The sequence below is a fragment of the Lynx canadensis genome, chromosome D1, assembly GCF_007474595.2.
Source record: "Lynx canadensis isolate LIC74 chromosome D1, mLynCan4.pri.v2, whole genome shotgun sequence".
NCBI classification, from domain to species: domain Eukaryota; kingdom Metazoa; phylum Chordata; class Mammalia; order Carnivora; family Felidae; genus Lynx; species Lynx canadensis.
Window position 1 is genome coordinate 26,844,727 of NC_044312.2, and position 13,092 is coordinate 26,857,818.

General features: G+C 45.4%; 1 protein-coding gene across 4 annotated transcripts in view; it reads left to right on the forward strand.

The window, feature by feature from the left end:
* The window catches only part of APLP2 (amyloid beta precursor like protein 2), an 89,299-nt gene extending 76,330 nt beyond the window's left edge, over positions 1-12,969 (forward strand). For 2 of the 4 annotated variants that reach the window (XM_030331596.2, XM_030331598.2), the window contains 7 exons: positions 1,828-1,927; positions 3,461-3,613; positions 5,183-5,218; positions 8,289-8,374; positions 9,545-9,619; positions 9,995-10,150; positions 11,442-12,969. In XM_030331596.2, coding sequence (XP_030187456.1) covers positions 1,828-1,927; positions 3,461-3,613; positions 5,183-5,218; positions 8,289-8,374; positions 9,545-9,619; positions 9,995-10,150; positions 11,442-11,543 — 708 coding nt within the window. In that variant the 3' untranslated portion in view covers positions 11,544-12,969. The remainder of the gene's footprint in view (positions 1-1,827; positions 1,928-3,460; positions 3,614-5,182; positions 5,219-8,288; positions 8,375-9,544; positions 9,620-9,994; positions 10,151-11,441) is intronic. The other 2 variants (XM_030331597.2, XM_030331599.2) reach the window with 1 other exon arrangement.
* The last annotated feature ends 123 nt before the right edge of the window (positions 12,970-13,092 follow it).

The following is a 13,092-nucleotide window of genomic DNA, read 5'->3' on the forward strand; positions in this document are numbered from 1 at the left end:
AGTTTGCATTTGCATTTTTTCTCTCAGGCACTTATTGCTCTGGTGCTTTCCCGTCAATTTACTTGATTGAAAGAATGGCAAATATAAAATTAAATTACTTTCATCCCTGCTTTTAAAGGTCAGAGAGACATCAATCTACAATAAAAGCATCTTTCCATTTAATTTTTTTTCGTTTGGCCATGTTATATGGCTTCAAGCCCACATAATTAATCCATTGGCTTAGAGCACCCTCTTTAGGATGAGCATGGTAAGTGCCAGTGTAACCAGACAGGCATACCCGTCCTGACATGCCTCACTGTGGCCTTGGGGTGGACGTTAGCCCACATCACCTTTCATTTCCACCCCAAAACCTTCACAAGTACATGACCAGTTTTGATGGCTTTTTTTTTCCTTTTTAAAAAGTATGAACAATCCGGAATTGTTGCATTCAGAAAAGGTAGTGAACCGTGGAACAGGGATGGTAGATAAGTCTTTATCACTCCTTAAAGTCAGGTTTATTTATACCTCAATGTAAAGTTTTAAAGGAATAACTAATCTAGTTAAATATGAATGAACTAGTTCTGTTATTCACCATGATAATCATTTCAAGCAATTACTTCACTAAGCAAAATCCGTGAATGGCCCCCTCTCCGTGCCAGTCTGCTTTTAGCCAGTGATTTCATTCCTTTTTTTACCCCGTCTAATCTGACTGGTGGTAAAAATGGACTCTTTCCCTCTTTCACTCAGCAAAACCTTACCGAGTATCCCGCATTGTACAAATTAGGTTCTTTTGGGGCACCTGGGTGGCTCAGTCGGTTGAGCATCTGTCTCTCAATAGTAAATAAACATTAAAAAAATTTTTTTTTATAAAGAAATTTTAACGTTTATTCATTTGAGAGAGAGAGAGAGGGACACAGAATCCGAAGCAGTCTCCAGGCTCTGAGCCGTCAGCACAGCCTGATGCGGGGCTTGAACTCACGAGCTGCGAGATCATGACCTGAGCCGAAGTCAGACAGTCAACCGGCTGAGCCACCCAGGCACCCCTAAAATGAATAAACGTTAAGAAAATAAAAAATTAGGTTTCTTTTAAGCTCAATTAGTACAGTTAGTAAGTGCCTCATATAAAAATCAAATGAATAACTGCCTAGTGAAAGGTTTCAAATTTTGTTTTTAACTCAGAACACTCTCTGGATAAATTCTCAGATTGCCAAGGGGTATTACACGCAGTCTGCACATACTCCTATACAGCAGTCCCCCATGATCGGAGGCTTTGCTCTCTGTGGTCCGCCGTGGCCCGGAAGTGAATGATCCTCCTGATGTATCATCAGGAAGTCTGTAGTAGCCTACCTTTATGTCTCAGTGCTACGTCACTCATCTTGCTTCACGTGGGCATTTTATCATCTCACATTATCACAAGAAGAAGGGTGAATACAGCATAAGAAGGTATTTTGAGAAACAGAGACCCCATTAAATAACCTTTATTATAATTGTTCCACTTTATTATGTTATTGTTAATCTCTTACCTATGCCTAATTTATAAGTTGAGCTGTCATACAGGGAAAAAAACCCCAGTATACAGGGGGCTCAGTACGGTCTGCAGTTTCAGGCGTCCATTGGAGGTCTTGGAATGTACCACCCACAGATAAGGGGGGACTGTTAGACTTCAGTGGTCAGTAAATAAGGATGGGGATTAATGGATTTCCTCTGCCTGGCTGCTTTGCTGGACTCTGCAGAGAATATACTTTTTCGCTGATCTTTGCGGAAGTGTGTGCATGTGTCCTGTCTGCAAGCTTTGTCCTGGCCTGGCTCTGTTGGTAACGAGGTCTCTCCACCATACTATACTTCCAGGTGATGACACATCTCCATGTGATTGAAGAGAGAAGGAACCAAAGCCTCTCACTGCTCTACAAAGTACCTTATGTAGCCCAAGAAATCCAAGAGGAAATCGGTGGGTGCTGCGTTTGTACTGAGGTCTGTGAGGGACTTTGGCCAAGGCTCAAGGGTGGCAGCGGTACAAGGGCCAGGAAGCTAGGCATTAGCACTCCAGGGTTTAGGTCTGGAATTCACTGGGGCTTATGTGGCAAGCAAGGTCAAGGAGTAACCTGGGGACAGATGTACTGGCGGTGAGCCACAGAGCCTTGAGTTTCTTAACCTTTACTCTGTTACTGGAAGAAAAATTGAGGGTGTGAAATTGCAAGGGACCGGGGAGTTTCCTGTTGCCCTTTCCCCCTTAATTGCTGATGCATTTCAAGGCACCTATTTTACACACATTCTCACTTCCTCTCTCTCTTCTGGTCTTCATTTTTTTTTTTTTTTTTTGTTTATTTGGCAAATATTTATTGTGTCTACTGTGTGTCACAGAGGGAAAATGGTGTAGACCGTATATCCTGGAGGTCATGTTATAGTATGAGACAGACAGGAGAACAAGAAAAGGAGTGCCATGTGGGGGCATCAAATAGGGTGGAATGGCGGAGAGTGGCTGGGTGGTCAAGGGGTTTGTCTTGGGCGCAGTCACCTGGGACCCACATGACAAGAAGGAGCCATCCACACAAAGACCACAAGGGGAAAAACATTGTTAGCAGAGGAAATGACTACTGCAGAGGCCTGAAGTTTAAGTCAAGTGTGGACACATTTGAGTAGATCAGTGTGACTAGAACATAGTGAGGGAGAAATGGGGCCAAAGAAGTTGGCAGAGACCAATTTGTTCAGAGATTTTAGCAAAATCAAGGAGTCTGGGTTTTATTCTAGGATAAATGGAAAGCTGTTAGAGAGCTTTAAACTAGGGAGTGACCAGATCTGAATTACGCTTTAAAAAAGAACATGAACTAAAGAAAAAATTACTTGGCTGCTATGTGCTATTAAAATTAGAAACCTGCCAGGAAGCAATTGTAAAAATCCAGGCGACAAATGCTGATCGTGGGCACTAAGATGGTAATGGAGGACATAAACAGATGTGGGGGCTTTCGGGCACGTTGCAGACGAAGGGCAAACGGTGTGCTGCTGGGTTGGATGCCGGAGGTGAGGGACAGGAAGACATTGAGGGTAATGCCCAGCCTTCCATTGTCAGCAGCTGAGTGGATGGTGATGCCACACTTGACTAAGGAAAAGCGTTCTCTTTATACATGATAAAATAGAAGTTGGACATTAAGTGGGGGTGTAAAGGGGGCTGTTCAGTGAGCTGGAGGTCGGGCAGTAGATATGAGGTACAGATTTTCAGATCGTGGCCTATGGATGGCATTTAAAACTGTGCCGTTGGATGAAACCACTGAACCAGAGTGAGTTGGTAAAGAAGAGGAGTTCTGGGGCGCTGGGGTTCCACGGTGCTACAGGATCGGGGGTGCAGACAGGAGGGAGTTGTCCACTGCTTGCTGGCGACATGCTCCCCTCAGTAGATCCCAAGTTCTGTAATGCCATGAGTTAGCCTTGTTCACACTGGTGGTCCCTCTGAATGCCGGTTCCCTGCCATGCCTCTCTTTGTCAGATGAGCTGCTTCAAGAACAGCGTGCAGACATGGACCAGTTCACGGCCTCTATCTCAGAAACCCCCGTGGACGTCCGGGTGAGCTCCGAGGAGAGTGATGAGATCCCACCATTCCACCCCTTCCATCCCTTCCCGTCCTTACCTGAGAACGAAGGTGTGTATGATTGACAGCGCAGCTTCTCAGCGGCGCTGGGGGTGGGGATGGGCCGGTGGCCTGCGGTTGGAAAGTTGAAGGTAGAATTTTGAACCTGGGTTGTGTTAGGGGGGCTATTTTCCTGGTGACAGTTGGGCAGGGAGATGGAGACTGGATTCATTGAGCACCTACTGTGTGCAGGCACCATGCTGGGTGCCTTCAGATCCTTGGCTTCAGTATCACCATGAGGTTAGTAACATTTCTCCCACTTTAGAGAGATGGTTTGCTGAAATCCTCTTTTTTTTTTCTGGTCCTGTCAGCTGCCTTCAGAGTGTATGACACCTTGCATGTGGAAGTCACTCTGCTGCTTAAAGAGCACTTTCACGTTATATTAGGTCATTAGCTTTTCATAACAAGCTGGGGAGCAGGCAGTGGAGAGACGACAGAGGTGACTTTTCAAGGTGATACCTCTGGTGTTGGGGGTGATAAGAAGCCATGTCCCTCTGGCTCCGTCTGGCACGCTTTCTTCTATTCCTTTGCTGGGTCTTGATGTTTAAAAGGATCTTTAAAAGCTGTGGGTCTGCACCAGAAATAAACAAGCTGCTCAGCTCGGTGCCCTGAGACCAGGCTGTGGAATCAGTTTCTATTTATTTGTCTGCTGCTATTGCTGCTGATGGTGGTGGTGATAAAAATAGTGGCCACAGCTATAGAGCCCTTATCATATGCCAGCTTTAGCTAAGCGCTGTGCACGGATGCTCTCATTTAATCCTCAAAATAGCCCTCTTAGGTAGGTACTGTGAGTGTCCTCATTTGGGGATTCCAAGATTTAAAGAGGTTAAGTGTCTGTCCAGGCTCACGTAGCCTGTGGGTGGAGAGTAAGGATTTGAACCCAAGCTGATGTGGTCCTGCAGTCCTGGGTACTGTCTCCTACCTCAGACCAGATGTAGCAGTGCTGGGGCAGAGGCCTGAAGAAGGTACTGAATGGGGAGGATGGGGTACATCCAACTCAGCCTTCAGACTTAAACAGAATGCCTTCTGAACAAGTTACCCCAAAGGTACCAACTCGTACGGTTGACCCTGCGATAGTAAAACGGAATGTGAGAAAGGAGCCAGAGAAGTAAAGAGATCCCACTTTGTTCCTAAAACCTGCACTTACAAATCCCATACCTGCATGGGCTTGTAGGGTGGACGTGCTTACGTATCCCATCTGGGGGTGAGGGCATCTCGGACAGATCCGAACTAGGACCTTGTCTCCTTGTTAGAAAACCACAATCGATACTGACTGTATTTTTGTTATTTTCTAAGAAAAATAACTTTGTGGGCTAAGCTAAATAATTTGGGAATCTCCCCAAATTTCCCCCCAAGACAGACCTACTTCTTTCTCTCCTATCTTCCAGTCATATGTTGTAGCTCTTAACTGCTGGTTTGTTTATGGGATGTGTCAGGTGTGTTTTTAAGGAAGAATACTTTTTATTTACGTTATAGAGAAATTCTAAGATAGCAATTTTGAAAGAAGCCATTTTCTTTCTTAATCTCCTTTTTTGTGCTGTTTTTTTTGTTTTTTTTTTTTATTGTTTTCCTTTCTGCTAGACACTCAGCCGGAGTTGTACCATCCAATGAAAAAAGGTTGGTCTGTCAAAGATGTTCCCTTTAAGACCTCCATTCCTTTGCACTTCCCCCATGTGTCGGGAGGCTCATTTTCTGTTTCATACCATCACCTGAGATTTTTCCATCTCATTTCTCCAGATGTGGCTGTGAGGGGAGCCAGAGTGGCCTTGGGTCCAGCACTTAGAATCTGGTGTCAGTGGTACTGGTTACAAGGTGCCCATCTTAAACTTTCCTTCTGGATATCCAGAGAATACAGAGTAATCAAAACAGATATTTTTATGAGACATTTCTTCTGGGTAGATTTTTTTTTTTTTTTTTAAGTTCATTTATTTTGAGAGAGCAAGAGAGCGTGAGTGGGGGAGGGGCAGAGAGCGAGAATTGAATGAAGCAGGCTTTGCGCCCATCTCACAAACCAAGAGATCTTGACCTGAGCTGAAACCACGAGTCAGACACTTAACTGACTGAACCACCCAGGCGCCCCTCATCTGGATAGATTTTTAAACGTATATTCAACTTAAACAGGTTGGGTGGAATTGCTAGTATATTTGAAAATATGCTTAATTTAGGGGCAGGTGGAGAGTCGGTTCCTTTTACCTCTTCCCCCCGCCCATCCCCCCCACTGCTCCACTACATCTTGCCCTTTCCTTTCAGCTGTACCCAGCCCTGTGTCTGTGCCCACCTGTCTGTCGCCACTAGTCTCCGTCTTGACTTTAGCATTACTCAAACACTTAGAAGCTGATGGATGGAACAGGTTGTGACAAGTGGACTCTGGCTGTGTGGTAGTGAGTGTCCAAGCTTCAGAACAGGCTGGGACTGTGTAAGCACCACGCCGAGTGCCTCGCGTATGTGGCCTCACTTCATGCACTGAGCACACCTACTGGCCGGGGCTTTAGCTCTCTCTGACAGATTAGGCGGTTGGAGAAGCCTCAGACTGCATGATTCGCTCAGAGTCCTGACTGTAAGAAATGGAGGAATCCGAACTCAAACCCAGCTGCTTTGTCTTCAGAGCCTATGCAGTTTCTGTCACATAAAAGGCCGCTGCATTTCCCCAGCTTGTTGGGTGGTCCACAGTCCCAGGGTCATTGTGAATAAGTGCATATGCTTCATGTTCTCAGTGTGTGTTTTATGAGCCTGCTGACTTTGACCAGCTGTGGATGGACCACACGGTGTTCTCTAAGAATTTGATGTTGTGGTTTGTGCCACGGCTTTTTCTCAGAAGAGTGCAATTTCAATCTTGTAAAGATCACTTCTGTGTTAAATGCTTGGTTTTATTCTACCTGGATATGCCTCTTCTTGGAGGTGACTCTGAACCATGCATCCTAGGTATTTACAGATAAAGATGAATTTCCTGGAAGCTTACCTGGCTTTCACCCACATACTTCAGTTGTTGTTAGTTGGAATAATTTAAACATTAACTTTTGTTTTCTTAACATCACTTGATTATGCCTTTTATAAAAGCAAGGTGGTTTGGGTCAGTGTTTAAGAGAACACGTGAGTTTCACCACCAAAGGAATATCGGAACAGTCTAGACTGGTCATAGGACTTTAAATTAGTTGGTTCAGTGCCGTGTTATTTCTCATGTAGGATTCTGCCCTCTGACCTTTAAAATCTGGAGGAGGAGAGAGAAAGTGATGGAAGGGTTAGAATTTACTAGGCTTGTTCATCCACAACCTTGCTGAGACAGCACCTTTCTAGATTCTTCTTTCTCAGTCGAAGTGCACTATTGCTGTTTCAGTGGCATTTTGAGACTATAAAAGCCAGGCCTGATTTAACTTACCGTAGAATCAAGTTGGGAAATTGCTCTTTAAGGTGAAAACTTTAGGAAAAACCAGTGTTATTTTGGGCTGCCTTCTGATGGGTGAATGCATTAGCTAGCCCGCACATTCCACACCTGCAGCAGCTGTTACTGGTGGTTCCGTGTCAACAACGAGCCTGGTTGTGAGCCGGAAGGCCTTGCTGTGGCCGGGCCTAGTGTCATTGGCTCTGGCAAGCCCGGGGGCAGCAGTGCTTGGCATTTACTCATGTTTGAGTCCTACTCACACGCAGGTGATCACCTTAGAATGAGGAGTGTGCCATCCAGTTGATCTGTTTATAAGAGGTTCAAATTGTGGACATTTATATTGAACTGTGTATCTTATTAATGAAAAACTCATAGAGTAGGTAGAAATCACATGCTTTCTGAAGCTAAAATAATGAGGATTGCTCCTCACTTTTCCTCTGCCTGGGTTCGTGCTGGGTTCAGTCGAGCCGCATCTTTGGATGCTGTCATTTGGAGTGCCACACACAAGTGATGTCGGCTCAGGCGATGTCTGGCCTTGACAAGAGGAGTGTGGCTAGTCTTGCTCCCTTTACAGAAAGGAACCTTCCACCCTCGTGTTTGAATTCTCCCTGTCTGTGGAATGCTTCCTTCCTGCTCATTCTTGAATGACCACTGAAAATGTGACATCTGTGATCCAGGCCCTCAGAGGGTTGCAGGCTAGAGGGAGACACAGAAGAAAATGAGGATAAACAGTGATTTCGAGTGCTGTAAGCTGGGAATGTCTCCCAAGAGGAGCTGCAGCTTGAAGGACAACTAGGAAGGGTTGGAGGTCAGGGAGGGTATTTCAGGCAGAAAGAATTGCCTGTGGGATAAAATAAGATGCTTGAGACAAATGTGCACATTCATTGCTGGTGTGATGGTTCTTCCATCCAAAGGGAGCGAGCACAGAGTGTTGAAGGAGCAGGTTGTGGGCTTATAGGCACTCGGTAATATCACATACGGGTATTACGTGTTTTTCTGTGCTAGAATGCCTCTGAACTCCACTTCTGTTTATCTTACAATAAACATTCTCTTCTGAAGGCTGTCATTCCGTTTTTCCAGGTTGGATATTAAGTAAGCACTCTCTCCTCCTCCATTAAACTCATCGGTCCTCTGAAAATGCCTGTACCATTCATCCTTATAGAGCTCAGTGCATCCTCAAAAATGGGAACAAAGTAGCCTATCATGTCGCAGCGGGGGAGGTGATCAGTGAGGGCCCCTGCTTCTGTGAGGTTGGCATGAGATCAGCCCATCCTGGGAAACGCTCAGCTGTGATCTCTCTCCACACAGGATCTGGAGTGGGAGAGCAGGAAGGAGGACTGATCGGTGCTGAGGAGAAAGTGATTAACAGTAAGAATAAAGTGGACGAAAATATGGTGAGCCATTTCTCCCCTCCGCCCTGCCCTGTTTTAATTTTGAGACTAATTATAATGAGTGGCATTGTTTTAGAGGCTTTCCAAATGAACCTCCCTGTGTTCACTTTCCATATGGTAGAAGATGGGTGGGCTCCAACTGGTCCCACAAATCTGCTGTATTCTTTAGCATCTGGCTATGAGAAGGAATAAAGAATTACTTTTCAGCCGTAGCTCTCCTCTTGCGATACAGTGGGGGAAATATATTTGCAACTAAAGATATGAATAAAATATGAGAGGCCATTTTCAAGTGAGTATAGAGATTTAATAACTTGTAAATGGAATAGAGTCGGGTTTGGTTCTTATATTGCCTTTGGTTTATACACACTATTAGTTATTATTCTATCATTTTCTATCACTGATATTTCTGGATTATTGTCAACTGAGGTTTTTTTTGTTTCGTTTTGTTTTTTTAATTTTGAGAGAGAGAGCACAAGCACGCACGTGAGCAGGGAGGGGCAGAGAGAGGAAGACACAGAAACTGAAGCAGGCTGTAGCCTCTGAGCTGTCCGCACAGAGCGCGATGCGGGGCTCGACCTCACGAACTGTGAGATCATGACCTGAATCAAAATCGGACACTTATCTGACTGAGACACCCAGGCGCCCCAATATTTATTTTTAATTGTTTTTAATGTTTGTTTATTTTTGAGAGAGAGAGATAGATTGTGGGCAGGGGAGGGGTAGAGAGGGAGGGAGAGAACCTGAAGCAGGCTCCAGGCTCTGAGCTGTCAGCAGAGAGCCTGACAGGAGGCTTGACCCCACAAATCGCGAGATCACGACCTGAGCCAAAGTCAGCCGCCTAACTGAATGAGCCACCCAGGTGCCCCCTGAGTTTGATATTTAAACGTGAATTGTTGGTAATTTATCCTGTAATGTCACTCCATAATGGTTACCTAAAGGAAAAGGCAAGTGGAAGCACTTAGGGAACTAGCTGCAATACAGTAACTTGTGTCCACACTTGCTTCTTTAGGGGTTTGGTGAGTGGATTTAGAAGAACGTGACAGAACTGCTTGGTTAGTGGGTGTCCTCAGTATCCACCTCCCTCCACCAAATAATATGTGGAGTAGAAAAGAAGCTCCATTTATGCTTAATGTCCCCTTCCACCCAGTTGCTGACATTTTCGTACCATTTTAGGTCATCGACGAGACCCTGGATGTTAAGGAAATGATTTTCAATGCCGAGAGGGTTGGCGGCCTGGAGACAGAGCCGGTACGTACGTGTTCAGCTCCGGAACCTAAATGCCAGGTTTCCCATGGGTCTCAGCTGCTTCTCTCTTGTCTTCTCATTTCAAATGGAAAACGGAGAGACGCTCGGTATCTCAAACTCTCAAAGACCCCCATCCCCAATTTCCATACTTTTGGGTAAGAAAGCTACAATTAGGATCTCGATGGAGATTGGAAAAAGTGGGAGTTCTCCTCATAAGGATGGTCCCTTGGAAAGCAGCATCTCAGAGTTCCCTCAGTGTCGGAGTCACGACTCTACAGGGGCCTGGCCCTCCTTGAGCTGCTGGTCTCCCGCTCGCCATCTTTCACATTGTGCGAAGAGTCGCTGAGACCTTGTCGCACATCTACTTTGTTATCGTAGGAATCCGTGGGGCCACTGCGGGAGGACTTCAGTCTGAGCAGCAGCGCCCTCATCGGGCTGTTGGTCATTGCAGTGGCCATCGCCACGGTCATAGTCATCAGCCTGGTGATGCTGAGGAAGAGACAGTATGGCACCATCAGCCATGGGATTGTGGAGGTGAGTAGCAGGGGCTCTCTTGTGACTTGGCCTTGAGGTGGTGATGGTTTGCTCTGTGCAGTCAGAGAGGCTTATAGAATTCAGACATCTTAACTTCGTGGGTGCTGCACTTCAATTAAATTACTCACTGGATTATTAGATCATGTTTTGGAAGTCAGTCCCAACCGAATTATGTTGGTCCTATCACAAAGGGCTGTTGCCAGCTCCGACGGTGAATGTGAGGAAACCATAAGAGCATTTTATGCTGCAGAGGGTGAAAACTTCCTGAGTATTTTCTTCTTTCAGGTACGTTAGATATTTGAGAATGAGGACTGTTGATACTCTTTTTTATTTTTGTTCTTGTTATTGACTTGTTTTTTTAAGGAGCAAACCAGGTATACGACCAATCAGGCAACCCTGGCAATCATGAATCTTAAAAATATGAAATAGAAGTAATATTTTTTTTAACGGGGGAGAAAAGCAACAGGAAATTTAGAGCCAGAGCAGGCTGTTTTCTGTTCCGTCTTCTGCTGGTTCATAATTAGAACTGCTTACCACTCATTTTGTGGTGGGGGATGGGAATGGCTGGGGTGTCTTGGTTCCAGAAAACAAATATAGTAAAGAATATGATACGGGGCGCCTGGGTGGCTCAGGCGGCTGAGTGTCCAACTTCGGCTCAGGTCATGACCACGCGGTTTGTGAGTTCGAGCCCCGCGTCAGGCTCTGTGCTGACAGCTCAGAACCTGGAGCCTGTTTCGGATTCTGTGTCTCCCTCTCTCTCTGCCCCTCCCCTGCTCACTCTCTCTCTCCCTCTCTCTCAAAAATAAATATTTAAAAAAAAATTAAAAAAAAAAGGAATATGATACACTCTGGAAAATTGGTTCAGATGTATGTCCACCTCTGCTGGACACCAACTTCATTATGGAATTTCAGAGCTGGAAAAGACCCCAGGGATCTTGGGGTCCCAGTCCTTATTTTCTAGGGAACGCTCCCCTGTGCTGTCCTGAACAGTAAGTAGCAGTACCGAGACGTGGTCGTCACCGTGGTGCTAGGAAATTCAGTTCACTCTGTTCTCTAACTCGGACCAAGCTTTCAGGACTTGCGCTTTCAGAAGCCTCTCTGACCCTCTTCTTTTCTTTCTCCTCCTCCTGTGTCCTCCCCACCAGCTCTTGTGTGGTGTCCCCAGTGGAAATGGGACACCCGGTTGACCTCACTTCCCAGGGGAGTGCACAGCAAACACCTTAGGTCTTCTGACGTCCTGTGCAATTCTCTTGTGGTACAGTGCAGTGATATTCCGTCTCTCTTCCTCCAGGTTGACCCAATGCTCACCCCAGAAGAGCGTCACCTGAACAAGATGCAGAACCATGGTTATGAAAACCCGACCTACAAATACCTGGAGCAGATGCAGATTTAAGTGGGAGAAAGCAAGTGGCAGCGCCTGCTGGGGGAGGTGCTGCAGGTGGGCTAGAAGGGGTCCAGCATTTTGGATCAACTACTGGACCAGCAGTGCTTCCAGAGGATTCATCTGATGTGCAGACCTTCTGGATTGTTAGGACTCTAAAATACTACTGTAGAATCACAATCTCCATTCTTTTAAATGGGTGAAAAATGTTAATATAACAATATATGATATATAAACCTTAAATGAAAAAATGATCTATTGCAGATATTTGACTGATGTAGTTTTCCTTTTTTAAATTAATCAGAAATCCCACTTCCATTGTATTGTGTCACATACGCGCTCTGTAAATGGGAAATGTTGGTTTTTGGTGATAGACTGTATATGCAGGCCGTTCCAGCTGTATTGTATGTGTCACTCCTTTAGGCTCATTCGCTGTCCTGGTTTTTATTAGGAAAAAACCAAAAAAACAAAAAAACCTAAGGGAGTATTCCCTTGTTAAATGAGCTAGCTTTCAGAAAGTTGCCCAGAAACTAAATGTTAAAGGGAACCGTGATTGACCATTCAAACACATCATGATACTCTTGCAAAATTATTTTAAAGGACCAGTTCTTTGGAAGTCAGGTGTTCCCAGTGCTGGGTACCTTGGTGTCACAAGGAGGTTAAAAGCATTTGAGCCCCGGCATCTTTTAGTGAGAGCCTCACGTATACAGGTTAGGGCATCCACTACTGCTTTCCTTCTGAATCCAGTTCTTCCACAGAAATTAGCCTGTAGTTTGTATATGACGTTCTTCCACTGTCTGCCGTTACTGACCGTAGCTTTTTACTGCTCACTTCCCTTCCAAGTAACGTCCATACGTGCTGTCTTTTCCTCTTTGGACATTTTCCCCCGGAAGGCACTGGCCCTCAACCCTCCCCACTGTACCTTGACTTCTCTGCCCACCCTCGCCCGGCACCAGCCTCTCTGCTGTTCAAAGACCACAGTGGTAGGTGGCTGTGCGCCTGGGAGGGAAGGTGGGGGGCTTGCTTTGACGTGCAAGGAGGATGTTCCATGTTTTACGCGAAACGCTCTGTAGACACCGTGGAAAATTTTGGAGATTGTTTCCTTCACCTGAGTCTTTGTGATGCTTGTATAGTGGATGATGCTCACAGCTTTTTCTTTTTCTTCTGTTTTTGTTTCTTTCCTTTTTTTTCTCCTCCCCTCTCCCCCTCTTTTTTTTTTTTTTTTATTCTGAAGGTTCTGGTAACCTGTGGTGTATTTTTTTCTATTTTCCTGTGACTGTTTTTTTTTTTTTTTTTTTGGTCTTTCTTCTTCTTCCTCCCCTTCACCTTATCCATGTGTCTTCCCACTATGCACAGATAAAAGTTCACCCACAAACTCCTTAATCTGATCTGTGGAGAATGTACAGTTTAAACACATCAATAAATACTTTAACTTCCACCAAGACTCCTTGTGTCACTGGCCCGCTGTTAATCCGTGGTGACGGTTTTAACCCTTCTGCCCTCCAGACTCTGGGTGTCGTCCTTCCCTAGGGGACTGCCGAGCCGCACCGCCGGGGCAGGG